The sequence below is a fragment of the Artibeus jamaicensis genome, unplaced genomic scaffold (genome assembly GCF_021234435.1).
Source record: "Artibeus jamaicensis isolate MK-2021 breed Jamaican fruit bat unplaced genomic scaffold, CSHL_Jam_final contig_887, whole genome shotgun sequence".
NCBI lineage: Eukaryota > Metazoa > Chordata > Mammalia > Chiroptera > Phyllostomidae > Artibeus > Artibeus jamaicensis.
The window spans coordinates 1,199,424-1,226,158 of record NW_026522003.1 but is presented as its reverse complement, the minus strand read 5'-3'; the positions used below and the strand labels follow the sequence as shown (position 1 = coordinate 1,226,158).

Below are 26,735 nucleotides of genomic sequence, written 5' to 3'. Positions count from 1 at the left end.
AGGGCACATGCCTGGGTTGCAGACCAGTTCCCAGTAGGGGATGCACGAAAGGCAACCATACATTGATGTTTCTCTCCCTCTCTCCTTCCCTTTCCCTCTATAGATAAATAAATAAAATCTTTAAAAAAAAAAAAGAAGTTAACATCAGACACACTGACAGACCACACACATAGCCACCACAACAATGAGGCTTGCCTTTTGTCCAAAGTTTATACATATATATGTATGTATATTTATGTACACAGACACAAGGGTATAAAATTCAGTAAGAAGGGCTCACGTGTGCCCAAGTACAGGACAAGAACAGCTTTAACAGCTGGGTGGAGCCCACAGTAGAGGCACATGGGAAGTGGTGGGAATAGCAGCCTCCCCACCATCCTCCTGCCCTGGACCAAGAAAGGACCTGGAGGAAGGACAACTAACTATACAAAGGAAGACAGAAGATACTCGAAAAGTACCCCATCTTTCCCTAGACTCTGGAATGCCCCTAAGACATCCAAAATGCCTGGCAGGGTGGATAATTTCTACAGCTTCCAGCAAGATGCTGGGCGCACAGTAGTTCTGGTCCCAAGCTGAGGTCTAAGGCAGGCTTCACAATGCACATACGTGTCCAAGCTCTGTTCCACGGACCTTGCAGCTGCAAGACAGCACCTTCAAGACAGCACCCCCTTGCCCCCAAACTCCAAAGTCCTCTTGGAACAGAGGGCTTAAGGATTTTCCCTTGGCAAAATTGTAGAGTAAAGGTACAGGGGGAAGAAAAAAGAAATCAGTTCCTTCAGTTAATGCCCATGGCCTTCCCAATACAGGAACCGAGGAATCAGAGAGGGCTGAAAGGGGCAATGATGATCATCTCAGGAGACCACGCACATGGAGAAACAGTGCTCGGTAATTGTTCTCTTTGACTAGTGGTTGCTCAGCAGAGTCCATTCCCAGTGGGGCCACAGGCAGGAGCACTTCTTGGTGTCTAAGGGTGCCCCAATTTCCACAGAGTAAATGTCCATGGCCTCAGGATGGCTTTGGTCCACAAAACGAAGAGAAGGGGCCGTAGAAGGGTAGTCATGAGGAAGGGAGTGGCAGGACCCAGCGGCACAGGGAGGCAGTGTACAGTGTCACTGATTTACCTGGGGCAAGGAGAAGAAATAAATGGAAGCCAAAGGAAGAAAATCCCAGTGACTAAAACAAACAAGGTCCTCTGACTCACATGGTTTGGGAGGTAAAAATGCTGGAAAGCTGGAAGCACTGGGAGGTGATTGCTTGAGAGGCAAGGTTCAGGGCTGGACTCAGAGCTGGAACATAGAGAGGCAAAGTGAGTTAGCACAGAGCATTCCTTCTTGCCAAGCCCCAACATTTCTCTCCCTTCCCCAAGTCCAAGTCTACCAGTCAGGGTTGCTGGGTTTAAGGTCCCCAAGGGAACTGCTCCATTCAGCTGCAAGGCAGCAGCCTGGGCAGTGGTAGTGGTGGTGGCGGCGGCAGCAGCAGCTGTGGTTGGCAGCTGGATTGCAGAGCCTGAAAGGGAAAGAAAAAGTGCACATCAGTCCCAACCCTTGGTCTACAATTCAACCCCATGCTGTTCACTGTGGAGAAACTCTACCTTCTGCCAATATGGCCATGAGCTGCAAACGTCCACCTGCTGATCCCAGATCCAGCTCCTGGTCTCCATCAGGAAAAGTGATGTCTGTGCTACCATCCAGTTGCTCAGTCACATGGCCAACCCTCATAGGTCAACCAGCAAGCTCAAAGCCATTCAATTGCTCCAGGGCCCGCCGGACACACTCAGAGTCAGAGAACTGTAAGAAACCCAGGCCAGATCAGTCACCTCTTGGTCACAAACTTGCCCTCAAAGCCCCGCTAACACTCCCTAGTCCTCCTATCCCAGGAAACTGCATGCTTGCTGCAGCACAAGTTTCTTTATCAGGGAATGTGACCTCAGATCCCCCCCTAAAATTGTTCTCTGAAAGGGTCCTTTTCTAACTGACTCAATGACAAACACTTTTCAATATTCCAGCTCCACTAAAAACCTAACAGTGTAAAAAGTCTATTATCTATAGGGAGCCTAGCCTGACAGGCTGTTTCACAAATGGACATATAAAACACAAGTAAGATAGACTGAGAACTAGGTCTCCTGGGCTTTACTTCAGCCCTTAGCCCTAGAAGTTTCCGTTCTCAGAACACGGAATCTGGACCTCCAGAGCCCAGCCTTAGGAGGGAACACATTCTGGTATTGAAAGGAAGACTGCACATCCTACCCCCCCTCACTGCCGGACTGACGACTAAGTGACCTCCTGGGCCTCTACTGTCTTGTCCCTTTCATCAGCAACATCAGCAGCAGCCTGGCATAAAGAGGATTCCCAGTCTGCTGTTTAAGTGTCAGTGGTGTTGACATAGAGGCAAAAAGGCCCATAGAAGCCTTTCTGAGTCCGAGTCACACAGGGAGCTAGAAAAGGTAATCGCCACCAGGAACACCACAGCTGGCTTTGTTTACTCTAGTGTCACCTGCCCTAGGGCCTGGCACGTGGTACTGACAGTTCCCAGGCAGGCGGTGTAGGTGGCCTGCCTTTACTAGATACTTTTGAGGTGAGCAATCGCCATAGTAGAACACAACCTACCTCCCCTCTGCCCTGCAGGTAACTGTGGGGGTGTATGCTGCCTGGATTGAGCCCAGAAAATATCAGCTTCTATTGGACTTTGTGGCTGGCAGCCAGTCCTCAGCCTGGAGTCACATGGGGTTAGAAGAACCAGTTACAGGAATTGGAAACAATTTTGTTGGAGTGTCAGCAAGAGATGAGACTTGTTCACTATTACGTGGCCTCACTATTCTCCCTATAGTGGGATTTAAATACAAAAATACTTCTCCAGGAAAACCTGATTCGAACAGGGTAACACCAGAAGAAAATATGTAACTTCTTATTCCCACCCCACCATGACAATAACACCAATTCCATAAAGCATGTCTATAAAAGCCCACACCTAACTCCTCCCTCACACCTCCAACCTTTTAGCTGCAGCCTGGAATCATTACTATTACCCAAAGAGCAAGGAGCAGCATCAGGGAAGGTGGCTGAATCCTGGACATCCCCGTACCAGGGCCACTGACAGAGTGTAGGAACAAAGCCAAGATCTCAAGCAATGCACTCATCTCAAGGGGCAGAAGCTAGTCCAATCTCCGGGCGCCAGGGTTTATGGGTCATTATGACAGTTCCTAAAGGAGGAGGATGAAGCCAAGCTGCAAAATCAGGCAGGTGCACAAACTCAAATTAAAATAAACAAGTTAAACAGTAGAGACTTACTGTAATGAAACCATAACCTTTAGAGCGGCCTGTATCTGAGTCCTTCATCAGGACAATATTATCAATCTGTAGAAGAGGGAGAAATTATTAATAATCTCTTGGGTAACCCACGCCTTTGACCTTTCCTACCCAGACTTCTAAATACCTCCAACTTTCTAACCACCAATTACATGTCTCCAAGTCTTTTTAAAAAGAGACAAAGGCCATTTTTTCCAAAACACCTTTTCTGACTAATCTCACTTAATGTGGACCCTTTCACTTGATTTCACGGTGCTGACTCTTTTGCCTACTGAACAGTCTGAACAGAGGTGGAGCCTAACTTTCCCAGCATGGACCCATATGCCCATTACTCTGCATGCGATGGGTTAATCACAGTCAGACAGAATGAAGAGGAACACTCACCCTCCCCACTTTTTCCAATTCCATTCAGAGCCTTCCCTCGTTTTCTACTTACTTTGCCAAAGGGCTCAAAGATGCCCCGGAGCATGTCTTCAGTAATATTGAAGTGCAGGGAGCCCACAAAGAGGCGCATTGGTCCACCACTGCCCTTCTGCAAGTTGTTGGCCATGGCTGCCAGTCGGTTTTTCTCAGCCTGAGGAAGGACGAAATGCTGGCTCAGGGACCAACCTACCTGCAACCCGTCTTCTCCTGTCAGTTTCTCAGCCTGCTCACCTGTGAGGCCTGTACAACGACAGGCACCCCCAGCAGCCACTGCCCAGTCAACCCGATGGCCAGCGGCACAGACTGGATTTCACAGAATTCCACATAGGCAATGCCCTTAGAACGACGTGAGTTCTGATCTGAGATGATACGTACATCATGAACCTATCCAGGGGAAAAAGAAAATCCTAAATTGGGCACAAAGGGGGATGGACAGAAGATAAGACTACTCAGAAGAAAATTAAGAGACAAAGGTTACTTTGCCAACAGCAGAGAAAAAGTCCTCCAGGTCTCAAGGCCAAATGCGGGCAGCTAACTGCATACAGAAAACTGTTCGGGCATCACGCTCCTCGGGACTCAGATTATCAACTGGCTCCCTAAAGAATGAATACAATTTTTTGAGACGTCACGCCACCCCAATACTTGGGTGTTCTTCTCCAGATACCCTCAAGTACTATACATTCCTTAAGTTTTACTCAAAGGGCTTTTTATTCATACTACATAACCCCTAACAATGTGCTCCTTATCAACTCACCTGCCTGGGCTCTTCTCTCTGAAACGAGGACTCTTACTTTGTCCATACCTACGCCTAAGGAACAGAGAACAACAAAAGTGAAAACTGTGTCACCCAGCTTTATTCACACTGGTCCAATGGTGGGTCTCCCATCATGAGAAAGCCAGATCCCACCACCTCATCTCACATGTGAATTCTTAATAGCACCCCTGCAATAACTGGACCTCCTTACTGTCACAGTGGGCAGAGGCAACCCTAGCGTATTTTACCCAGATTACCATATGAAGGTAAACTTATAGAAAAGGTGATACCCAGTAGCAAGTGGTGGGCTCCTGTAATGCACACGGTCTTCATGATGCCAGTCCCGACTTTGAGACTCACTACTATGACGACAGTCCCGGCTATGGCTGCTGTGACAACGCTGCCGATCTCGACTTTGGCTCCGACTATTTCTCCGTCTATACCGGTCTCGACTACGACTACGGATGGACAGAACTATTTACTTTGGTAAAGAACCAACCAATCTCTTCTGGTCTTCAATGTATCGCTTTCCCTAGTATCTTTCCATTTATAATAATTCTCAAAACCCAACAGTCCCCAAAATGACTAACCTGCGCTTTCTATCCCTGCTTTTACTATGGCTCCGACTCCTCTTCTTCCTGTGAGAGAGATTATAAATTTTTATTATTGTGAAGGTTTCATTATCTCTCCCAAGTAAAAAGAATGACACTATGGCCAGGGTGAAACACAAAGCAGTGAAAAGGACCAAAGCCCAGATGATCTGGCAGTACTTCATAGCAACGGCAAAAATCAGCTTACACACAGCCCTGCATGCTGTCAGGCATCAGAAGCAGCTAAAGCTGATATTTTCAACATAGGGGTCTTTTTGCTATCCTACTCAAAGAAAATGTATCAATGCTAGGACTAATGCTCATAACTACCCTGAAAAGCTTAAAGTACATCATTAAACCAAGTCACCATAATTCCCAAGACCTGTGAAAACATTACTAAAAGTCAGCAGTCTTAGAAGCAACTACCTCCCTGTTCTGGCCATTTTCTAGGAGACATGGTTGTTTTCCTTCCTAAGCTGCCAACCCATTTCCTCATGCCACACTCACCTGCTTGCCTCCCCCGTGGTACTGCTCCCACTGACACTGTTGCTGCTGCCGGTGTTACTAGGATCATCCTTTTTTACCTCCTTCCTTTGCTGCTCATCCTGAGGGATGCACCAGGAAAATGTCACAAAGTTTAAGGTGGCAGACACACAGATTCCATTGGACACAGAAAGAACAAAAGTGAACAAGGAAAAAAGCATATGAAATCAAAGCTCTCAATTATCTGGCCAACTTCTAAGCCCCTCGATCTCCTAACAAAGGAAGTAAGGGAGGAAGAAAGAAAACTACATAAAAGGAAGAGATCAGAGTGACAAATTTTGACATCAAAACTTTAGCTATTCAACACCTATTTCTCAGGAGAGTAAGAAATCAGTTAGGTCTGAGGTGCACTGACTTTCTACTGTATCACTGAAAGCTATGAGCAAAGCACTCATTCCCACCACATTATGTGCCCCCTCCTATTTTGGGGGCTCACTCTGACAGCATGGCTCTTGAGTGTGGGGCTCCAGCAGAGCTTACTAAAAGACTATGCCTTTTATGAATAGCCACTGGACACAACAAACAAGTGGGGAGAGAAAATTCACAAAACGTTGAGACTAATGATCCACAACTGCTTTTTCTTACTAACCCAATTCCAGGAGTGAGGTGGGAATATTACCTCCTCTTTTTTATAGGGAGCTTCCAGCATGGCCTCAATCACTATATCAAAGTCATCGGATGCCACCGTAGCAGATCTGAGGAGAGGATATCAATACATAAGAACCTCATTTATATTTTTTTCTCCCCTTCCAGCACACTACATTCCTCCCTCCCTTCAAGTAACAGACTTCAGAGTATAGTTCTGCTTCATAAATTTCAAAAGAGTCTTACCACCTGTTGCTTAACCTAGTTTTGCACCTTACTGACCAGAACTATTTTTGCTTGGTGGCTTAGAACACATCAAGGGTCTAGAAGGAAACTAGACAGACACAAAATTTTAATACAGACCCTGTCCTATCATGTGAAGAGAAAATGTTGGTACTCTTAAGTAAAATCACCATTCATTTTACAATGAACACTAGGCCACCATTCTATTGTTCAAAATTCTGAATAACTGGTTTAAACTTAAATTGCAAAGTGCACGTTTCCAATAAAAAAGTAAAAATGCGCCCTGGCTGGTGTGGCTCAGCGGATTGAGCGCAGGCCTGCGAACCATGCGATTGCGGTTTGGTTCCCGGTCAGGGCACATGCCTGGGTTGCAGGCCAGTTCCCAGTGGGGGACACATGAGAGGCAGCCACACACTGATGTTTCTCTCTCTCTCTTTCTCCTTTCCTTCCCCTCTCTCTGAAAATAAATAAATAAAATATTTTTTAAAAAAAGTAAAAATGCAACACTAAAAATAAGGATCAAGACAAACAACACCAGAATAATGCAGAACTGCCCTAAGCTTTCCCACCATATCCCTCCCAACATTAATAATTAAGGGATTCATCATTAAGCATTTTCCATACAATAACAACTAGAGTTTAGATAACTCAAAAAGATTAAGACAGGCTTAACCAATCCCACTTTGAAGCCTTTCTGTCTAGACAGGCAGGGTGAGACTTCTTGCCTCCCCCAAGCTGTCACATCTGGCAATCGTCTTCCCCAATGTGTCTACCACAGTCCTGTTAAATAAGAAAAACAGAAGATACCAAACAAAATCAATAGGACAAATTACTCAAAAGTTACTAGCTTGAAATTATCAATACACATAACATGGATGAATCTCAAAATAATTATGCTGAAAGAAATGAGACAAAAAAGAAAAATATGCATTATATACCATTTTTTAAGATTGTATTTATTTATCCTTACAGAAATAGGAAGGGAGGGAGAAATAAAGAGAGAAACATCAATGTGAGAAACATCAATTGGCTGCCTCTTGCACATGCCCAAACCAGGGAATGGACAGCAAACCAGGCATGTGCCCTGACCAGGAATCAAGCCAGCAATCCTCCTTGTGAGATAATGTCCAACCAACTGAACACCACCAGCCAGGGCTGCATGAGTATACTTATAAAAAATTCTAGAAAATGCAAATTAACCCATAGTGACAGAAAGCAGATTAGTAGTTGCTGAGGGACAAGAGTAGGTAAGGAAGGGCTAGGAGGAAAGAAGTACGAAAGTACACAGGAAACTTTGGAGGTGATGTTTCATGGGTGCAACATATCAAAAATCATCAAACTGTACTTTAAATGTGCACAATTTTATATCAATTATACCTCAATAAAGCCAAGCCCCCCCCACCCAATCTTAAGATTTTTTAAAAAGACTTTATTTATTTATTTTTAGAGAAAGGGAAGGGAGGGAGAAGGGAGGGAGAGAAACGTCAATGTGTGGGTTGCCTCTCACATGGCCCGCACCCCAGGTATGTGCCGTGACTAGGAAATAAACCAGCAACCCTTTGGTTTGCAGCCCACATTCAGTCCACTGAGCTACACCAGCCAGGGCAAATCTTAAGAATTTCTATGTTAAGAGGTTAATCATAATCATACTTTCCATATCTATAAGAGCTTTGTCTTCTTTAAAGCAGCTAATACATCCTCTAGTGATGCTGTCCATGTTGCCCTCAGAACCCATGACTTTATTAAACCTGATGATTTAATAAATAAGTAACATAAAAGTTAATAAAAGGAACATGAAAATAAGTAACAAAAAAGTGATATAAAAATAAGAGTAATCATTACACTTATCAACTTTAAATAAAACTAAAAAAAATTACACAGTATATTAAGATGTCTATTTTAAAATATACTATTCTGGAGAATTAATGTTCTGATAGGTGAATCAAAAGAATCAGTCCCATCAGCCACACCTTATTGTGTATGTTTCAAAATACTAAGAAACAGGCTAATTGTAAAATATACTATTTGGCCTATTGTGGAAAAAGTTTTAAAAAGGAAAAGTTTTTGATCCTCAAACCGTTCCTTTCAGTTATTTTGGCTGCTAAGTCTATACCAATTTTCTAAGTGTCATAAAATTCCTCCTATCTTTTACAATCTGCTTTTTCCTCCCTAAATGAAACGCTTCTGATTTCAAGAACTGCTGAGTGTTAGTACAGGGTTGGGGTAACAACACAAACACACACACACATTTCACTTAAGTTGACACATGAAACCCCCCCCCCCCCCCCGGCAATTACAAGTTTTCACTCAGACTCAGAAATAAATGAACTGATTTAGGTATAACCATATACAACATGAGCACATTTTAACTTGCAATCTCACTGGGTTTAGTATAGGTTTCTGGTGTCCTAAAAGCATTTAAGTCCCAAACACTATGCATTTTTAGGTTAGTTTTTAAACTCTCTCCCTGTTTTAATTTATGAGTCAAAGGCCATTCAATCCTATCCATTAAATCGCTACAGATCTTACTTCCATCCCTGCTCCAAAACTACGTTAGGGACCCACAATCATGGTAATGCCTGGAACCTATCATAAAAGTACAGTCAAGACCCAAGCCAGCGCTGAGGCCCACTGCTGCGGGGGCAAAGGAGAGTGAAGAACCACTGTCAGTTCAGTTCAGTTCAGGCAGAATTCACCGAATGCTGGTGATGGTAGCGCCATCTCCTGGGTCCGGTCACTGAGCTGACACAAACTTCTTCAAACTGAAGGCAGCTTAATTAAGAACAAGAACAATGAGAAAAAATAAAAACATTTCCCATGATATGTAACAAGCCAAGGCTACGCTTTAAAAATGGACCTATAAGCACCATCTTTGCGAGGGCCACTGTCCCAATGCTAAAAACCTCACATGTACTCTTTCTCCACGGAAAGTGTGGTCAACAAAGAAAGAGGGAAAAGCCCACAGAGGCCAATATACTGAAATAAGTCTTCCAGAAACTTCAGAGTGAGGAAAAAATCTCGTCTCCCTCGTCTCTCTGAGTGGTGACACTAGAGGCTGAAAACTGACTCTAGGTGTTCTCTCCTCCGTGAGTCGATGCTCCCTCATCAGTAAGGGAGACCCTAAACGTCAGGGATGCAGGGATCTGGAAAGAGATCCGTGAGTCACTGGGATTCTTTGATACAGCGTCTTCATCGGTAAAGGATATAGCCACGAGCGTGCCGAGCCCTAAAATGCTGACAGTGTACTACATTTAAATAGCAAACACTTCCAAATCCAAAAACTTTTTGTTTTTTAATTTTAAAAGTTTGCCTGATTCTGCTCTCGAGGCCATTTTCTGCCTGTGACGTCAAGGGCAGGCGCCGTACGGCTACGTCACGCACAGGTGACGTCGTGGAGGAACCGAGTTTCAAGGTTTCTCACCGGTTCCGGGTCCCCCAGGGGGGACCCCGGTCTTCTCCGTTCCTTTGGGTTTGTTGGGGAGTGCTAAACACTGCTATCTTCCAAAGTGTCAGCAGTAAAAGCAGCACTGCAACCTGATTGCTCCTCTTCCCGCAAAATGGCGGTACCTCCGCCGTCTTCCAGAGTTTTTCCCAATGTGCGCAGGCGCTGAAACATTAAAGCGGTGGACCCAACCTCCCTGGTTTCGCGGCAGCAGTCCAAAATGCAGATTTTCATTGGCTAAAATTCTAACCATAGGTGGACGCAAACTCAAACATTTCTTAGCAACCATCAAGTTCCGACTGATTGGCTACTCTCCTAGACTTCCGGAAAGTGGCAGAGGTCTTAAGCAGCCGCCCATCGCACTCATTGGTTGTGACTTGAGGAAGGCAGGGGAGTTGGGCGGGAAAACAATCAGGAAGGACCCTCCTACCTAGCTCGTGTGCCCCAGCTAATCCACCTATGTGGCCAAGGACCACGAGGAGGTATAGTAGACGTTCTTGGCTGCCCCTATAGATTTGCCAAGGGGGTCACGCCGCTCCCGGGAGGGATTTGTGGAGCGCAACTGCCTTGGTTCTATGTGAAACGGGGCTAGACCCTACGTCCCCGTTCTGAGCCATCTGTCCACACTACCCTCCCAAATGCTTCCTTCTGCCCTCAGTGCTTGGGACCTGGGAAACATAAGTTTTATCACAAATTTGCCTTGTCCTGCAGCTCATAGTTTGGGTTCAAATCAGTACCCCACACACCTCATCCTGCCAGAATAAACTTGAGACACCAGAGGTGACCCCTTCCATGCTGCAGTACTCAACCTTCTAACCAGAAAGGGATAGAATTTATATTCACCCTCTAATCCCAAGACTTCCAAAACATTAGCTGGTTCTACCACAGAAAGAGCCAGAGTCAGAGGACCTGTTCTAGTCTGGATTTGAATACTTTGGATTTGTATTATTGTACCAATTTCAAATACCTCCTCTATAACATGAAGAATTGGACTAGATGACCTCTTAGGACTCTAACACTATGATTTTTTTTTAAAGAGTTTATTCATTTATCTTTAGATGAAATGGGAAGGAGAGAGGGAGAGAAATATCAATGTATGGTTGCCTCTCATGTATCCCCTGTTGGGAACTGGCTTGCAACCCAGGCATATGCCCTGACTGGGAATCAAACTGCAATACTCTGGTTCACAGGCCCACACTCAATTCACTGAGCTGCACCAGCCAGAGCCTCCTAACACTATGATTTTATTCAAATGAAATAGGTGGCTTCTTGGTGGAGTTGCATGGATGGCTTTGTTTCTCTCACTAGAGGTAAAAGAGGTGCTGGCAGTTTGGCAGCTCTGGAACATGGAAGGAAAGTTAGCTTTATCTACCCCATCTTTTTTCCATGGTGGCAAATTATGCCTCCTTCCCAGATGAAAGCCTAATCTCGGGTCTTAGTGGACAAAACCTGTCTGTAGCTAGTCAGAAAGGCCTATACACAGGAGTCCAAGAATCACCACTAAGCTCCCCAAAGTACCTTTGGGTCTTGGATAAGGGCACAGATCTGAACATGCCTAAGTTTAAGAAAGGCGTGGGAAAGCACAGGCAGAGGGAACAGGAAAGGCCATAACTTCACTTTATTTGTATTTCTTCCCGCACAAATCCATCGAAATAGGAAGAAATGGGCAGGAAAAGGGCTGAAAATGTGTGCAATCTGCATGTTCTCAGGGCTATTCCAAGGGAGCGCTTGAGGCTGAGTGCCTGTTGGAGTAGCTTTGCAGCCAGCACTAATTCCTCATGCCTTGGCCTGAAGTCTTCACAGACTGGTGGCTTGAGCCTGTAATTAATTCTCCTTTGCCAACTTTGATGTAAGGCAGGAAGGCAGACTGAAATGCTCCTCTCTGATGTGCAGGGGAAATCACAGACCACAGCTGTACTGCACCTTTTGTGCTACAGGAGCAGAGCCTGAAGCTGCTGCCAGATATTTGCAGGCGGGGCTAGAGGCCAATGGTGTATGAGCGGCCCGTGGGATTGTGAATAGCAGAGCAGACTGGTGCTGTCACAGCCCACTCATACCACACCTTCTTGGAATTGCTGCATCGCCAGAAGCGCACACAGATGGTCTGGCCTTCACGCACTGTAATGGGCTGCTGTAAGAAAAAAGACAGAGTTTTAGGGTGGGGCTAATAAATTATATGTTGCAATGTACTGAGTTAAGGGTGGAGATAAAATGATAAAATATGACATCTCAACCCTCATGAAGCTTATTTGAAGTCTATCAGAACTTAAAATTTTGTCAGGCATTAAACAAATCATCTAAAATGTGACCAGTGCTGTGACATGCACAGGGTGCTCTGAAAGCACCCATGGAAGGGAATGCTAACTTAGTCTAGATGGTCAGAGAGTTCTCTGACAATATGCATGTTTTTATGGAGACCTGGAAGATAAGCTGGCTGGATGAAGAGGTATGCAAAAAATTTTACAGGCAAAGGAGAAAGGTATGAAAGCCTGAGACCAGAAAAAAGATGAGTATTAGAGGAACCAAGCACCAATCCATTGGACTGCAGCAATGTAATCAAGGAGACAGTAGCTGAAAAGGCAGGCTAAAACCAAATCACGCCAAGTCTTACAAACAGTGTTCAGGATTTTGACTGCTATCCAAAAGATAGTGGAAAGGATGTTAAGCAGGAGAAAGACAGAATAAGATTTGAGATTTAAAGATTTTATTTATTTATCTATCTATCTATCTATCTATCTATCTATCTATTTATTTAGAGGGAGAGAGGGAAAGAAACATCAATGTCCAAGAGAAACATCAATCAGTTGCCTCTCACACGCCCCAAACTGGGAATTGAACTGGCAACCTTTTGGTTTGCAGGCCGCTGCTGCTCAATCCACTGAACCACACCACCGGGGCGTATGTGAGTTTTTACAAGATGACTTTTACTCAGGGTAGAAAACAGACAGAAGAGCAGCTAGAGGAGACGTGGGGAAGCCAGGCAGAAGGCCACTGTGGATATGCCAATATCTACAACTGGGAACCAAGCCTGAGAGCAGCAGGACATGGGTCATAACCAAGCATCATCCATAACCGAACAGCCAAAGTTATAGTCCTTAACCCAGGGAGTTTTAAAGGCAATTCCTACCTTTATGGGGAAGAAGATGGGAAACCATGAGAACATCCCAGGAGAGTGAGTCTCTGGACGGATACCTATGTGGACAATAAAAAAATTGAGGTCTCCATGTCTGTGCTTTTTGACTAGGTTGAGGAATCTTTTGGATTACTTTAAAACAAGTAATCAAAGATCCCCATTCACTGACCCCTGGACTCCCTGTGACTCTAAATGAAACATTTACATAAACTGTACGTGCTCATACCCCACCATCCACTGCCCCAGGCACTCACTCAGAGTGATGTCCTGATACAGCACAGTCTCAAAGTAGCCTGCAAAGCCATGCAGTACTGTGTTCACTTCCACGGGAAATTCCAAGGTACAGTAGCGGTTGTTATCAATCATAGGATCTGTCATGGAAAAGTTGTGTGGGTGACAAAGGGCCAAAAGTCCTAGACAATTTGGTAAAACAAAGGAAGCCTAAATAGGGCAGACCCAGGAGAACAAGAGAACAACCAGGAGGGCAAGCTCCTACCCACTGAGTCAGAGGACAGATACGCAGGAACCCACCTCTGTTGGGATGGCTGAAGGTAAAACAGGGCTGGGGTGCAGACAGCTGGTGGAAGTTGTGTAGCCGTACCACATAAGGCATCTCAAACTGGGCCTAACCCAAGAGACAAGAGAGCAAGAAAGCTGGAGAAGATAGGCAAGAGATACCTAGTGCTTTAAGGAAAGTAGCTCAAGCTTCAGGGGCACAGAAAAAAATGAAAACAAACTTTCACTTGGGCCACTTTCCCATATTCCCAACTCCTCCTCGACCTCTCCATCTTCTGCAATGGAATAAAATAATTGGTGCTAGCCCTGGCTGGTGTAGCTCAGTGGATTGAGTGTGGGCTGCCAACCAAAGGGCTGCCGGTTCAAGTCCCAGTCAGGGCACATGCCTGGGTTGCAGGCCAGGTCCCCAATGAGGGCCACGTGCGAGGCAATCACACACTGATGTCTCTCTCCCTCTCTTTCTCCCTCCCTTCCCCTCTCTCTAAAAATAAATAAAATATTTTTAAAAATTGGTGCTAATACAGAGAAAGAAAGGACTAAAGAGAGAAGTCCTCCAGAAGAAGGGGGCTCTTTACCTCAGGGTCACGGTCCTTTTCCCGACAGGCTCGGACCTCATTGTACAGCTTGGAGGAAGAGATAGGAGCCAGAAAGGAGGTATACTCCCCAGGGATGCTTACGCCACCATCTGAGTGGAGGAGGGCACCATTAATTCCCAAGGCATGGAAATGATTTATCTGTACTGAGTGGTCAAACCTCACACATCCAAAGAGACCCAAGCAGCTCTATATCGCATTCCTCCTCCCAACTCCTGTCATGGAAGACTCCACTTCCAGGTTACTTTATAATTATAGGATTAAAACTAGAAGGAATCTAAGATATTCTAACGAAGTATTTAACTTATGTGAAGTCACAAAGCTCTTTGAGATCTAAATGAAAGCTAAGCACAAAGTACGTATCACAGCAGCAGCTCAGGGAGTCCACACACCTCAGATTGAGTCTCTGCTTATTTTATAGGTGAACACAGAAGTTCAGAGAGATTTCCTCAGGGCCATGACCCAAGTCCAACCCTCCTCCCCCTAAAGCTTCCTAGGCCACTGTCTACCCAATCCCTCAACCCTACCACCCCTACTGCCTCCCCAGCTGATAATCCAATCCCCCTACTCAGCACACCCCAGCCTGGAGGCACCTTTTAGGAAGTGCTGGGCTCCATCCAGGCACTCAGGTGACAGTTCATTATCAGCAAAGGAGCCCAGAAGTTCACTGACAATGATGTCTGCCTTCTCTGGAGCCACCCATTCCCGCATGTCTGATGAGACTACTGTCACCTGACTTCCCCATTCTTCAAACTGCCAGTTCTCCAGCCTAAAACAGAGATGATACAAGGGAGGACATTAATAAGAAAAACTGACACTGGGGACCAACTTCCCAGCAAGAGGACCCCTACTCACGTCACCACAGCATTAGGGTTCTTCTCCACAGCATACAGCTTTATCCGCCGGTCAGCCTGCTTGGCTGCCCGCAGGGAAGCGTTCACCAGGGGACCTCGGCCTGCTCCCAGCACCATTAGCACCCTAAGGAAGAAATGAGTAGAGCTAAGCTGATTCAGCATATAAATAGGCATACAAATCTCTGGGATTGTGGGAAGGGTACTCACTGAACATTGGTGTCCTTCTCTTCATCTGGCACTCGGTCTAACAGACATTTATAGATGGCCTGGGAGGAAGAAGAGAAGACCTCATGGCTACAATCCTACCCTCACCTGGGTCATTCCATCCATGTTGCCTGAACCAATCTGGGATGTGCGCTATACCTGCTGATACTGAGAGTATTTGATGGGGTCCTTTTCAAACACTTCATATGTCTGAGATTCCAGATTGTCCATCAGTGGCTGATGAATGATAGTAAACAGGCAAAGTAAGTTAGCCAGTTCCTGGCAAGGACAATGTACCAGAATATCAAAACCTTCCCACCACTGCCTCCTGAGCTTCGGTAGGATTTTAGAACACTCGTTCTCAAGGCATATTCCCCACCCCACTACCAACCTCCCTCCTCTCAGTGCACTCCAGACCTACCTGGAGTGGGGACTGCAGATAGTCTTCATAGCCTTTGGCAAAGAGTTCATAGGCATTGGGTGGAGGGCGGTTCTGGCTCAAGTATTCCAAATACTGGAGGTAGGAGCAGAACTCCTTTTCTGAGTGGTGGTTGGTGCCTGTGATGATGAACTGCACCTCCAACTGTGAGAGCAGTCAGACCGTCAGACACAGTTCTTATGCCAAGACTCTGGAATATTACTATGGCTTATGGCCAAAGAGTCCTGGCATACAACAAGGCCCAAATACCAACAAAAGCAGTATAACGCTTCAATGATCTTAACTTATAAACCCCTCCTGTGCCATATAAACATCAGCCTAGCTCAAAGGGCCCCACAGATCCTCACTGTAACTTCTTAATTGAAATCTTCTACAAAGTTCTCATGAAATCTGATAACTTAAAAATATATTTTTTAATGTGTTGATTTTAAAGATTTTATTTATTTATTTTTAGAGAGCAGAAGGGATGGAGCAATAGGAGACAAACATCAACGTGTGGTTGCCTCTCATGTGCCCCTTACTGGGAACCTGGCCTACAACCCAGGCATGTGCCCCACCTTGATTGGGAATTGAACCAGTGACCCTTTGGTTTGCAGGCTGGCATTCAATCCACTGAGCTATACCAGCCAGGGCTAATGTATTGATTTTAGATAGAGAAAGAAAGGAAGAGAGAGAAGAAAAGATGGAAAGAGGCGGGCAGAGGTGGGGGTGGGGAGGAGAGGAAGAGGGTGTGTGTGTGTGTGTGTGTGTGTGTGTGTGTGTGTATACATATATATATATATTAGAGAGAGAGAGAGAAATCCTGATTTATTGTTCCACTTATTCTTGCACTCGTTGGTTGATTCCCATATGTGCCCTAATCAGGGATCAAATCCACAACCTTGGAGTATCAGAATGATACTCTAACCAACTGAGCTACCCAGCCAGGGCAGCCTGGTTACTTTTTTAATGTTTCCGGGGCTCTTAATGCCATCTGCTTTTTCTTCTCAAGCAGCCCCAACTTTGCCATAATAGTTCTTCAGAAACCAGAGAGGAAAGGAGTCAGCCCCATAGAAAAAGGAATATCACACATACGAAAATAAGGTAAAAGGAATAGATGGAGTACCTTTAAAACCCTTCCACCACCCACCTTGAGCAGCCGGAAGATCAGCCTCTGGTGCATCTTAGAAAGAACAGGAAATCCCTTCTTATTGGTCAGGAAAATGCTGGTGGGGAGAATGGCTGCTTTGATGGGCTCTCCTAGCCAACGATCAATGACATGATTAGATGGGAGGTCGGCCCCAATTTCAAGAGCTACACAAGGGAAAAGAAAGACTTGTCAACTATTGTTTGGCAAGAAGGCTTTTCTTGCTCTTTTGTGCAAGCTTTGTTTATTCCTTAAAAGCAAGGCAGACCGAGGCACAGGAAAATAGCTAAACTAACCAGCAACCAAGTCTACATGAAACTCGTGATTCTTGGTCATAGGAGGTCAGAGAAGGAAACCTATCCTAAGGCCCTCAGGGACTTACCCACTGCAATTCTCTTGCTATAATCACACAAGGTCCGGAAATTGTGCCACCTGTCCAGAGTCAAAACACAGAAAAATACAGTCAAATACATATGGTCCACCAATCACCGTAACTCAAGAAGGTCCCATAGGTTCCACCCAGTACTTCCTTTCACCCTGCCCTTTGCCCTGGTATAGCAGCAAAAGGAGACATACCACATCCATGTCTTCTCCTCTCCACTGCACTCCTCTGTGTGTGTATTTGGTGCATTCTCAATTATATCATCTCTCAGGTCCTCCGGTGCCACCAAAGGTACTCGCATCCAGAACTGTACATGAACAAGTACCCTATTTAGAACTCATTGGGTCCAGAAAGCTTCCTTCAATTAAAAGACTGTGCTCCAGATCTCAAGTCAATCCCTTTACATGTTTTTTCCAAATCTGTGATTATATGTACATGCACACATATCTTGTGTATATCCTTATGTAAATATTGGTCTTGTCCTTAATTTCAACTCTAAATTTCTGGGAATAATTGTATCACCTTTTTTTTATAAATCTCTGCTCACCACTTGTATACAGGGGCAGGCAGAACTGACATTTCAGTTCTGCCAAAAGCACCCTTTATTGAATGACTAGAGATAAGAAGGTATGTAGCACACCTGTACTACCATAATATGCAGCAGGAAAAGAGGCCCAAAGCCATACCATGGAGGAGTGGTGGCCAGTGTGGATATGGTTAGTCAACACTCTGGCCAGGTTTGTGTTATCTTCTTGATTTAAGGGCAGTAAGAAAGCTGGAAGACCCAAATATGCTCCAAAATTCAGCTCCTGTAACATGGCCTGGAATGGAGATCAAAAGGAAAAGATTAAGAGCTAGGAACCCAAAGAGCTTTAATTGCATATCAGAGTCACTAAGTTATAGGGGGTAAAACTGCTCTCCCCCACAGCTTACTTACAGACCTAATCTTTAGAAAGATCCAGTGGAGAAGTCAAATAGTCTTACCGCCTCGGAGTTCCTGCGGATCTTCTCCACTTTTGAGTCTGGACGAATCCACGGAGAAAGCTTCCCCACAATTAGCGTATTCCAGTCTGCACTCCCCCACCCAAGATAGACAAAGACTGAATGAGGTTAGGCAATTTACTCTTCCAATATCTAGTTCTTAATAGGGAATAAGAGAGTAGAGATGAGACAAAGACTTTCTATCACAGATATAGGATAGCCTAATGCAGATTAGGAAACTAAGGTTTTTAGCAGGTAAGCAAGGGGAAAAGAGTTATCTACATCCCAGGGACTAATCAATATATCTAAGCCAGGAAAGAATGAGGGCAGTGACAAAGCAGAAGTTGTTACTGCCTCTAATAATCAAGGAGTATATGGGATGGTCCCTACCCCTTCCTGACAGCAGTAGGTCTGATCGTGTCTGGGGGCCCGGTCGATTCTTAGCAGGTTCCTGAGTGAATTCCCTCTTGAAACGCGGGTGGAAGACAGGCATGCAGAGGAAATCAAACCTACAACCGCGACAGACCCGGAGTCGTCATGTAAAGAGCAGCAGTGCCCAGAGATCCAAGCAACTGGATAAGGCTATCTGGATTCTGCACAACCCTTTCAGCTGCCACCATCAGTCAACGGACTGGACTGCTGAGTTCAGCCCACCTTGGGACATATCACTTCCGCTGAACTGTGCCTCAATACCTCCACAAGACACAGCCATGGAAAAGATGAGTAAGGAGAAAAGATGAAAATCCACACCTAGTGGATTTTCTACTCCGCTGTCATTGGTTTTCCAGGACTGTCACCTCCAGACCGGCCCATGCCTTCCCCTTAAAGGTTATCTCCTCTCTCCCTAGCCCCTAACACTTCCTCCCACTTTCCAGACAATAATTTCGCTCTCCAGGGCCCTGGAAGTCTGTACGCCCATTTTTTTTTCTTTTTAGTTTAACAAACACCTCCCCTGATTTCTGAGCTCAGAGACCACACGCCCCCCCCGGCCAATAAGGTTTTTTTCTAACGTTCCAGGGCCCGGGGCTTCTCCCCCGACTATCCATCTTATTTACTCTGGCCCCCTCACCCCTGCCTTTCGGTGGTGACTAGTCTGCCCCTCTCCGTCCTCGAGTTCGGACCCCGCATTCCGCCCGCGGAGGTCCGGACCCTCACCCCTGCTTGGCCACAGCCCCCAGCGTGTCAGCTATTTCGGGGACGCAATTCAGGTCCCTGCCGCTGGACACGCGGCTCCCACCGGCTGCACCAACCGCCATCGCCGCCATCTTTTCACTCGCCCTGTCTACACCGGGACACCTTGGTACTAGCAGCCAATCACAAAGCCGGAGGGGAAAAAGCCCCCGGGAGGCGGGACGAGTCACCCTAACAACCAGAGCGTCTCTCCGGCTACCCTGGGTCCTTCCCGCCAATCCGTGGGCTGTACAGTGACGTACGCCATGGTTTCAGAAGATCGACCAATCTCAGGGTCTGGTTCTTGACGCTCTTCAATCTCCCAGAATACCTCCTGAATTCATAGAATTTCATTATGAGACTACAAGTCCCATGAAACCCTGCAGTAAAAGCTTGAAGTACTATCACTGAAACGAGCTCGATTGTCTCAGGGCCAGTGGCGCAATGGATAACGCGTCTGACTACGGATCAGAAGATTCCAGGTTCGACTCCTGGCTGGCTCGGTGGGGCAACCAATTTCTTATTGGTTAACTTAATGTAACAAGTTGGTCCCTATACTACTTTCCCTATACTACTTCCCTATCTTTCTCTGTTTTCTTACACTACTGAAACTTTCCTATCTTCTTACACCCACGTTTTCAGGTTTTAATTTGATTGAGTTCAGCAGCGTCTCATGTCAGCTTTTTCCGTTACCTAATTCAGAGGTTCTTGTGTTACTACTACTTAGGTCCATCTGAACCCTGAGAAAACTACGTTAATGGCTGGTCCTCTTAAAACAGCGTTTGTATGTAAGGTATATTATATTTGTGAATCGTGGCAATTCAGCCACTAGTTCCTCGTGATTCTGTGTCTCAAACACAAAATGTGAATAAACACACACCCACACGCAAAGATAGAAACAAAAATTCATGGTGAACAATTACAGTAGAGAGGAGTCATGAACTGCCTGGCGGAGGCCTGAGAAAACCTCTACATTTTCCTTTGTCAATCAATACCTAATGGAAGGATGGAAAAGAATGAAAGGGATGAAGAAAGGAAATGTTACCGGATGGCCGGGAGTAGGTCTGTCTCAGGCGCGCCGGGAGTGTGTGCGCTCTTGATTTCCTGTAGGAAATATTTCACAATTTGAGTCCAGGTGATTTTGAGAATTCGTTTATTAAGGTGGGCAGCAGTGAAATAAAAGAAAGACTTAGGGCGTAAGAAGTAACAGGAGAGAGAGAGCTAGCCTAGGCGGTATTCTACTTTGGCTCCCTAGAAATGTTACAGGAAAGGAGTGAGAGAAGGCAGTGTTCTGCTGTTAGCTCACCTGGGAAGGAAAGCTTACAGAGACAGAGGACTTCAGGTAGAAGAAGTAATAGAAGAGAGCTTAGGCGGTATTCTTTGACTGCTTCGAAATGTTATAGGAAAGGAGTTATTTAGCCAAGGTGGTATTCTGCTGTTAGCTCTCCTGGGAAGTCAGCGTTAGGGGGGGCTCTGGACACAGGATGGGGGGGGGGGGTAAGCCTGGTGGAGCTGCCACTGCCGGCTGCTCCCCTGGCTGCAAGTCTCCCTGGGACCCTTAGAGTTTAGGAGGAACTAAAACGTTCATGCCCAGGAAGGGGCACAGGTATGAGAGCAAGCCTGTGCTACATCTCACTCTTTATCTTTTTATCTTTCCCCCCCTGTGGATGAAAAAAGAGAAAACCCTCTTAATGGGAGGGTTTTAGCAAAATACTCACTAGTTGCATTTTTTAAATATGCCAATACGTCCAAATGAGCATATAGGGGTTTGGGGAATATTCTTTGGTCTGTTATACTGTTTTACTTTTACCTTGGGTCTGGCTTTTAATGGGGTTTTGTTATTTGTTTCCCTGACTTCATTTGTCCTTGGGTTTAGTTGGCACAAATGACATTAATTGGGTCTTTGTTCTTTATTTCCCAGGCCAGGGAGATTTATTTAAGCTATGTGTTGTTTGGTTAGGGAGGAGAGGTACAAACCATTCACTCTCAAGTGTCCTTGCTTAGGGGAGATAAGTTCTTGCAATTCACCAGCTGCCTGTAAGTTGTTCAAACTGTTTGGCTTGTTTAATTTTCTTGTCTCAGTTTCTTCGTTCCACTAGCCCAGAAATTTCCCTAGCTTCTCACTATCCTGCTCAGAAAGACAAAGGGAGGAGAAAGAGAACACCTGCAGGCAGGGGGCCCAGAGGTGCTGAGGGCTTGGTAGCGGGATGGAAAGGGGAACACAGTACAAAAGGCCCTAAGCAGGAGGCATTGGCAGAACTTAGGGACCGTCTGGCAGAGAGACAGGAGAAAGAGAATTCTGGGGGCGATGCTTAGGGTTGTTGGCCTCTCTGTGAGGCAGAAATGAGAGAAACCGGTTCCAGGAGAAGCAGGGTTTGGAGTTGGAAGTGCTGTACTGGACGCCTAGGGGGCGCTGTGTATTAGAGAGTTGAAAGAACAGTGACCTGAACCGGAGATTCGGAAATCGCCAAAGAAGCCATGAGATTGAATGAAATCTCTGGGGGGAACAAAGATTTCGTCACCCATGGGGGACAAAGTCCTTGGGTACACAGGAAGGCTGTGGGTAGGATAAACAGTAAGGACTCCCCACCACTACCACCAGCAGGCAATGTAAGTGTCCCAAAAAAGATGAAATTGCAAAAGCCAAAGAAGAAAATGCCTAGGAAGCCAGAAGGGTTTGGAGGTGCTTTAGTCCCATCTTAGTCTTCATTTGATTTTTGCAGGTATTATTATTATTAGACTGTATTCCTTAGAATAGTTTTAGATTTACAGAAAAGTTGAGAAGGAAGTACGAGTTCCTCACAGCTTTCTTTATTATTATCATCAGTTATAGTACATTTATTACAACTCATGAACCACTATTGAAAACATTTTAACTAAAGTACATGTTTTATTCAGGTTTCCTTAGTTTTTATCTAATGTCCTCTTTGTTTTCCAGGATCCCACCCAGGATAGACCATATTACATACAGTCGTGGTGGGCTCCTCTGGGCTATGACAGTTTCTCAGGTTGTCTTGTTTTTTGAAGACTTTGAGGAGTACCAGCCAGAAATGCAATAGGATGCTCCTTCCTCTATTGGAATTGGTCTGATGGTTTTCCCATGATTAGACAGGGACCGTGGGTTTGGGGGAGGAAGAGCATAGAGATAAAGTGCATTTTTATCAGGTCATATATCCAGTAGACACTCTCAACCTAATTTATGACTGTTGATACTGACCTTTGCCACCTGGCACAGTAGTAGAATTACTCTCCCCTCTCCCCACTTCCATCTTATACTCATTGGAAGAAAGTCACTTTGTGCATCCCACACTTAAGGAGTGGAGAGTTATGTTCCCCCTCCTTTAGGGTGGAGTAGCTACAATATTTACTTGAATTCTTCCCTGCAGATCTTATGAGTAGGTGGTTGTCCATAGGAAGTGGGTGAGTGCTCTGCTGACATTTTCACAGATATAAAAGAGTTGTCGAGGATGCTTGCTTGTTCTCTGCCCCAGCTGTGACCAACCAAACTGCATTCACAGAAGACTTAGTAGATGTTGTTTCTTCTTCAGAAGCTAATTATCCGGGTTGTGGGCCATCTGTGCTCCTGGCATCCTCCTTCCCATGTCAAGCTGGCCGCTCTGTTGATTGTTAACTAACCCATCCACGGGTGAGAGGCAGAGAGGAAAGGAAAATCTGTAAGACAGTAATGTCAGCTTTGCCATCAGTTAAAATAATTTTCAAACGGATTGGTGTAAAAGGAGTCTAGAATTTATGACTATCCTTAAAGTAAGTTTAGGTGAGCTGAATTTCACTTGTCTGTTATGTCTTCAGTTTTGGGTTTTGGTTATTTTTTTTTCCCCATTCAGAGTGGCCTCAGCTACATAGCATGCAGTTTCTCATACTTCCATACCACATTGCTGCCTGCCTTTCCTGCAGCAGTTTCCCGTATCATTTAAGAACAACAACAACAATAAAAAAACAAAAATAAAACCAGCATGTACCGTGGGCTTGTTTATATGAACTGTAGAAAGCATAAGGAAAGGACTAAGAAATAAGTAGAGAATCTTATAAAGGACTCTCCTTAGCACAAAGTCAAAGTTGGTGAAGTCTATCCATACTCTGCTTCTGCTCTGCCCCCCCCATGCTGAGCTCTTATGTCCAGGAGCATGAGAATGACTGTTGTACCCCTCCATGGATGTAGGTCTTGGCTGGGATGAAGACAGAGAGATGGTAGAACGAAATGGCAAATATGCTGGGTGAGACATAATGTTTCTTTTTCCAACAAGAGCCAGTGACCAACAGGACAGAGCACTGGAAACTGGTCTTTAAGGGAAGGACAACCCACTCCCAGACCATCCTCCAATGGGAGTCCAGCATTCCTCACCTTCGGCCCAGTTCTTCTACCTTTTTTTTTTTAATGTCCTTATGCAAACACCTCCAGCCCATCACTGTAAACCCTCCTTTCATCTTCTCTTGTGCTGACCTCTTCCCTCAGCACTTACTGCCCTCCCCAGGACCACCTTCACTCACCTCTCCCTGCCCAGCCAAGCCGAAGTCTTCAATGCCAAAATCATGGCCTGTTTGACCTTCCCGCTGCTCCAAATTGCTGCTTCACAATCAAAGCTGTCCTTTAGCCACAAAAGTGGCCAAGTTACTGAGGCAAAATAATCTGTGCTGATTTGCATTCTCTTCCTTGTCATCTTCTATTATCTGTCAAATAGAAAGTAGAAACTGTTCCGGAACATAGAATAGGATGGAAAACTACCCAATTTGTTTTTGAAGCCAGAATATAACTAATATCAAAACCTGTCAGAAACAGTACCATCACACACACAAAACAATCTATGAATCAATCTCACTTATAAATATAAATGCAAAATCCTAAAATAAGATTAACACATAAAATTCAACATTGTATTAACATTATAATTATATGCCACAACCAGTTAGGGTTTATCCCAGGAATCAACACAAGGTGAGGTGTTAACACAAGGTGCTAGCAAATTTATTTATGTAATAGGTCAAAAATGAACCGAACAAGAAAAACATTTGATTTTTTTATTTTTTATTTTTAAGTGTATTTTATTGATTATGCTATGACAGTTGTCCCATTCTTTTTTCTTCCCTTTATCCCCCTCTGCCCAGTACCCTCATTCTGTCAAGCATTCCCCCCACTTAGTTCATGTTCAGAGGTTGTATATATAAGTTCTTTGGCTTCTCCATTTCCTGTACTTTTCTTAACCTCCCCCTGTCTATTTTGTACCTACCAAGTATGATTCTTATTCTCTGTACCTTTTCCCCTATTTTCCCCCTCTCCCTCCCCACTGATAACCCTCCATGTGATCTCCATTTCTGTGAATCTGTTCTAGTTGTTTGCGTTTGTTTGTTTAGGTTCAGATGTTTGTAATTGTGAGTTCGTTGTTATTTTGCTGTTCATAGTTTTGATATTCTTTTTCTTAGTTAAGTCCCTTTGACATTTCATATAAAGGGGTTTGGTGATGACGAACTCCATTGGCTTTACCTTATCCCGGATGCACTTTATCTGCCCTTCCATCTAAATGATAGCTTTGCTGGACAGAGTAATTTTGGACGTAGGTCCTTGAGTACTCCAGCCCCTTCTTGCCTGCAAAGTTTCTTTTGAGAAATCAGCTGACAGTCTTTTTTTTTTAAGATTTTATTTATTTATCTTTAGAGAGGATCCTCTTCTTCTGGCACCCCTATGATATGGATGTTGGAATGTTTAAAGTTGTCCCAGAGGTTCCGAAACCTCTCATTTTTTTTGAATTCTTGTTTCTTCCTTCTGTTCTGGTTGGATGTTTATTTTTTCTTTTGTTGCAAATCATTGATTTGAGTCCCAGTTTCCTTCCCTTCACTGTTGGTTCCCTGTATATTTTTCTTTATTCCACCTTGTGTAGCCTTCACTTCTTCCTTTTTTTTTGTGGCTGCACTCAATCCTTTCTGTGAGCATCCTGATTCCCAGTGTTTTGAACTCTGCATTGCTTAGTTCTTTTTTTTTTTTTTTTTTTGAGTTTTGATCTTTTCTCTCATTTGGGCCATATTTCTTTGTCTCAGAACACCAGTCTGGATGAGTGCTTCTTCTTTAACTCCTCGGTTGTCAGACTTCCATGCAGTTTGATTTTCTGGCAGTCCTGGTTGTTTTTGTTTTTAAATTGTTTTTTTCCTTCTCTTGGTTGTGCGAAGAGGCAAAGCTTCTCTCCCTGTGCCTCCATCTTGGCTGGAGCTCCTCAGACAGAGGAACATTTGATCATTTTTTAAAGCTACCAAAGAACCCTGGTTGGTGTGGCTCAGTGGATTGAGCATGGGTCTGTGAAACAAGAGATCACTGGTTCGATTCCCAGTCAGGGCCCATGCCTGGGTTGTAGGCCAGGTCCCCAGTAGGGGACGCGGGAGAAGCAACCACACACTGATGTTTCTTTCCCACTCTTTCCCCTTCCCTTCCTCTCTCTAAAAAATAAAGAAAGAAAATATTTTTTAAAAAAAGCCACCAAAGAGAACGTGGTAAGTTATTTCCACTTTCTATAAACATTCTTTTAAAAATTGTTTTAATTTATTGATTTTTTTAGAGAAGGGGGGGAGAGAGAGAGAAACATTGATTTGTTGCTCCACTTATTTATGCATTCATTGGTTGATTCTTGCATGTTCCCTAACCAGGGACTGAGCCCACAACCTTAGCGTATAGGGATGACACTCTAACCAACTGAGCTATCCAGCCAGGGCTATGTAGATATTCTTAATAGTCTTAATATTCTTTACATATAAATACAGTTATGTATATATATGAAATCAATAATTTATGTAATGATAAAATAAAACAAGACTGTAGTCTCATTGCTGTATTTAATATTATTCTGAAAAATCCAATATAATAAGACTGGAAATTAAAAAAGAGGGTGTTATAACTTTTGGAAAGAGAGAGAGAGAGGCAAATTCATCATTGCTTGTAGATGATTTGTTGTATACATAGAAAATTCATGAGAATCAATTCTAAAATAATGAGAATTAATAATAGAATTTAGAGATGTCACTTGATACAAGACAAATATTGGGTTGGCTGAAAAGCTGATTGTTTTTTTTCATAAGATGGTTCTAGTAGCACTTACTTGTCTTCAACTTCATTTGAAACAATTTTGTTAGGTTGTATTGTGATGGCTGTCATATCAGCATGCATTTAAAAAAACTTATCAAAATTGGTGAATTTTCATGTAGCCATTTTAATATTGAAGATGGAAGAAAATAAGCAACATTCTTGGCAGATTATGCTTTATTATTTCAAGAAAGGTAAAAACGCAACTGAAACACAAAAAAAGATTTGTGCAGTATATGCAGAAGTGTATGTAACTGATTGAATGTGTCCGCAATGATTTGCAAAGTTTCATGCTGGAGAGTCTCACTGCGTGATGCTCCAGTCAGGTGGACCGGTTGACGTTGATAGCAATCAAATTGAGACATTAA

The 26,735-nt window shown here is 44.4% G+C and overlaps 2 protein-coding genes and 1 non-coding gene across 4 annotated transcripts; 1 reads left to right on the top strand and 2 right to left on the bottom strand.

The window, feature by feature from the left end:
- Positions 1 to 80: 80 nt before the first annotated feature.
- Positions 81 to 10,187, bottom strand: RBM23 (RNA binding motif protein 23). Its single transcript, XM_053654884.1, is given in 12 exon segments — positions 81 to 1,286; positions 1,378 to 1,506; positions 1,592 to 1,787; positions 3,288 to 3,353; positions 3,742 to 3,879; positions 3,960 to 4,112; positions 4,207 to 4,324; positions 4,483 to 4,536; positions 4,773 to 4,940; positions 5,073 to 5,120; positions 5,580 to 5,677; positions 6,205 to 10,187. Coding segments are annotated over 12 exon segments (1,317 nt in total). The 5' UTR covers positions 6,265 to 10,187; the 3' UTR covers positions 81 to 1,197.
- Positions 10,188 to 11,488: 1,301 nt separating this feature from the next.
- PRMT5 (protein arginine methyltransferase 5) lies at positions 11,489 to 19,399 on the bottom strand. 2 transcript variants are annotated; one of them, XM_037129456.2, is made up of 17 exons: positions 19,269 to 19,399; positions 18,504 to 18,622; positions 18,117 to 18,202; positions 17,819 to 17,953; positions 17,327 to 17,439; positions 17,133 to 17,182; positions 16,754 to 16,917; positions 15,607 to 15,768; positions 15,345 to 15,422; positions 15,189 to 15,247; positions 14,983 to 15,105; positions 14,721 to 14,896; positions 14,110 to 14,219; positions 13,550 to 13,643; positions 13,273 to 13,389; positions 13,013 to 13,077; positions 11,489 to 12,016 (listed from the first exon to the last, which is right to left on the bottom strand). In XM_037129456.2, exons 1-17 carry the CDS (start codon positions 19,376 to 19,378, stop codon positions 11,864 to 11,866), a joined length of 1,914 nt encoding a protein of 637 aa, XP_036985351.2. In that variant the 5' UTR covers positions 19,379 to 19,399; the 3' UTR covers positions 11,489 to 11,863. The 2 variants fall into 2 exon arrangements, with proteins under 2 accessions (XP_036985351.2, XP_036985352.2); XM_037129457.2 differs by lacking the exon at positions 19,269 to 19,399 and adding an exon at positions 19,183 to 19,260.
- Positions 19,400 to 19,713: 314 nt separating this feature from the next.
- TRNAR-ACG (transfer RNA arginine (anticodon ACG)) lies at positions 19,714 to 19,786 on the top strand. Its single transcript has one exon. It is a non-coding gene; the product is annotated as a tRNA-Arg (tRNA).
- Positions 19,787 to 26,735: the final 6,949 nt, after the last annotated feature.

What these genes read in the sequence shown, in the direction of transcription:
- PRMT5 (XM_037129456.2), bottom strand. Translation starts at nt 19,378, where the DNA reads ATGGCGGCGATGGCGGTTGGTGCAGCCGGTGGGAGCCGCGTGTCCAGC. An exon ending in CCTACTGCTGTCAGGAAGGG is followed by an intron (nt 18,203 to 18,503) that starts GTAGGGACCATC and finishes GGGGGAGTGCAG; the next exon opens with ACTGGAATACGCTAATTGTG. An exon ending in AGCCCAGCACTTCCTAAAAG is followed by an intron (nt 14,220 to 14,720) that starts GTGCCTCCAGGC and finishes TCCTCCACTCAG; the next exon opens with ATGGTGGCGTAAGCATCCCT.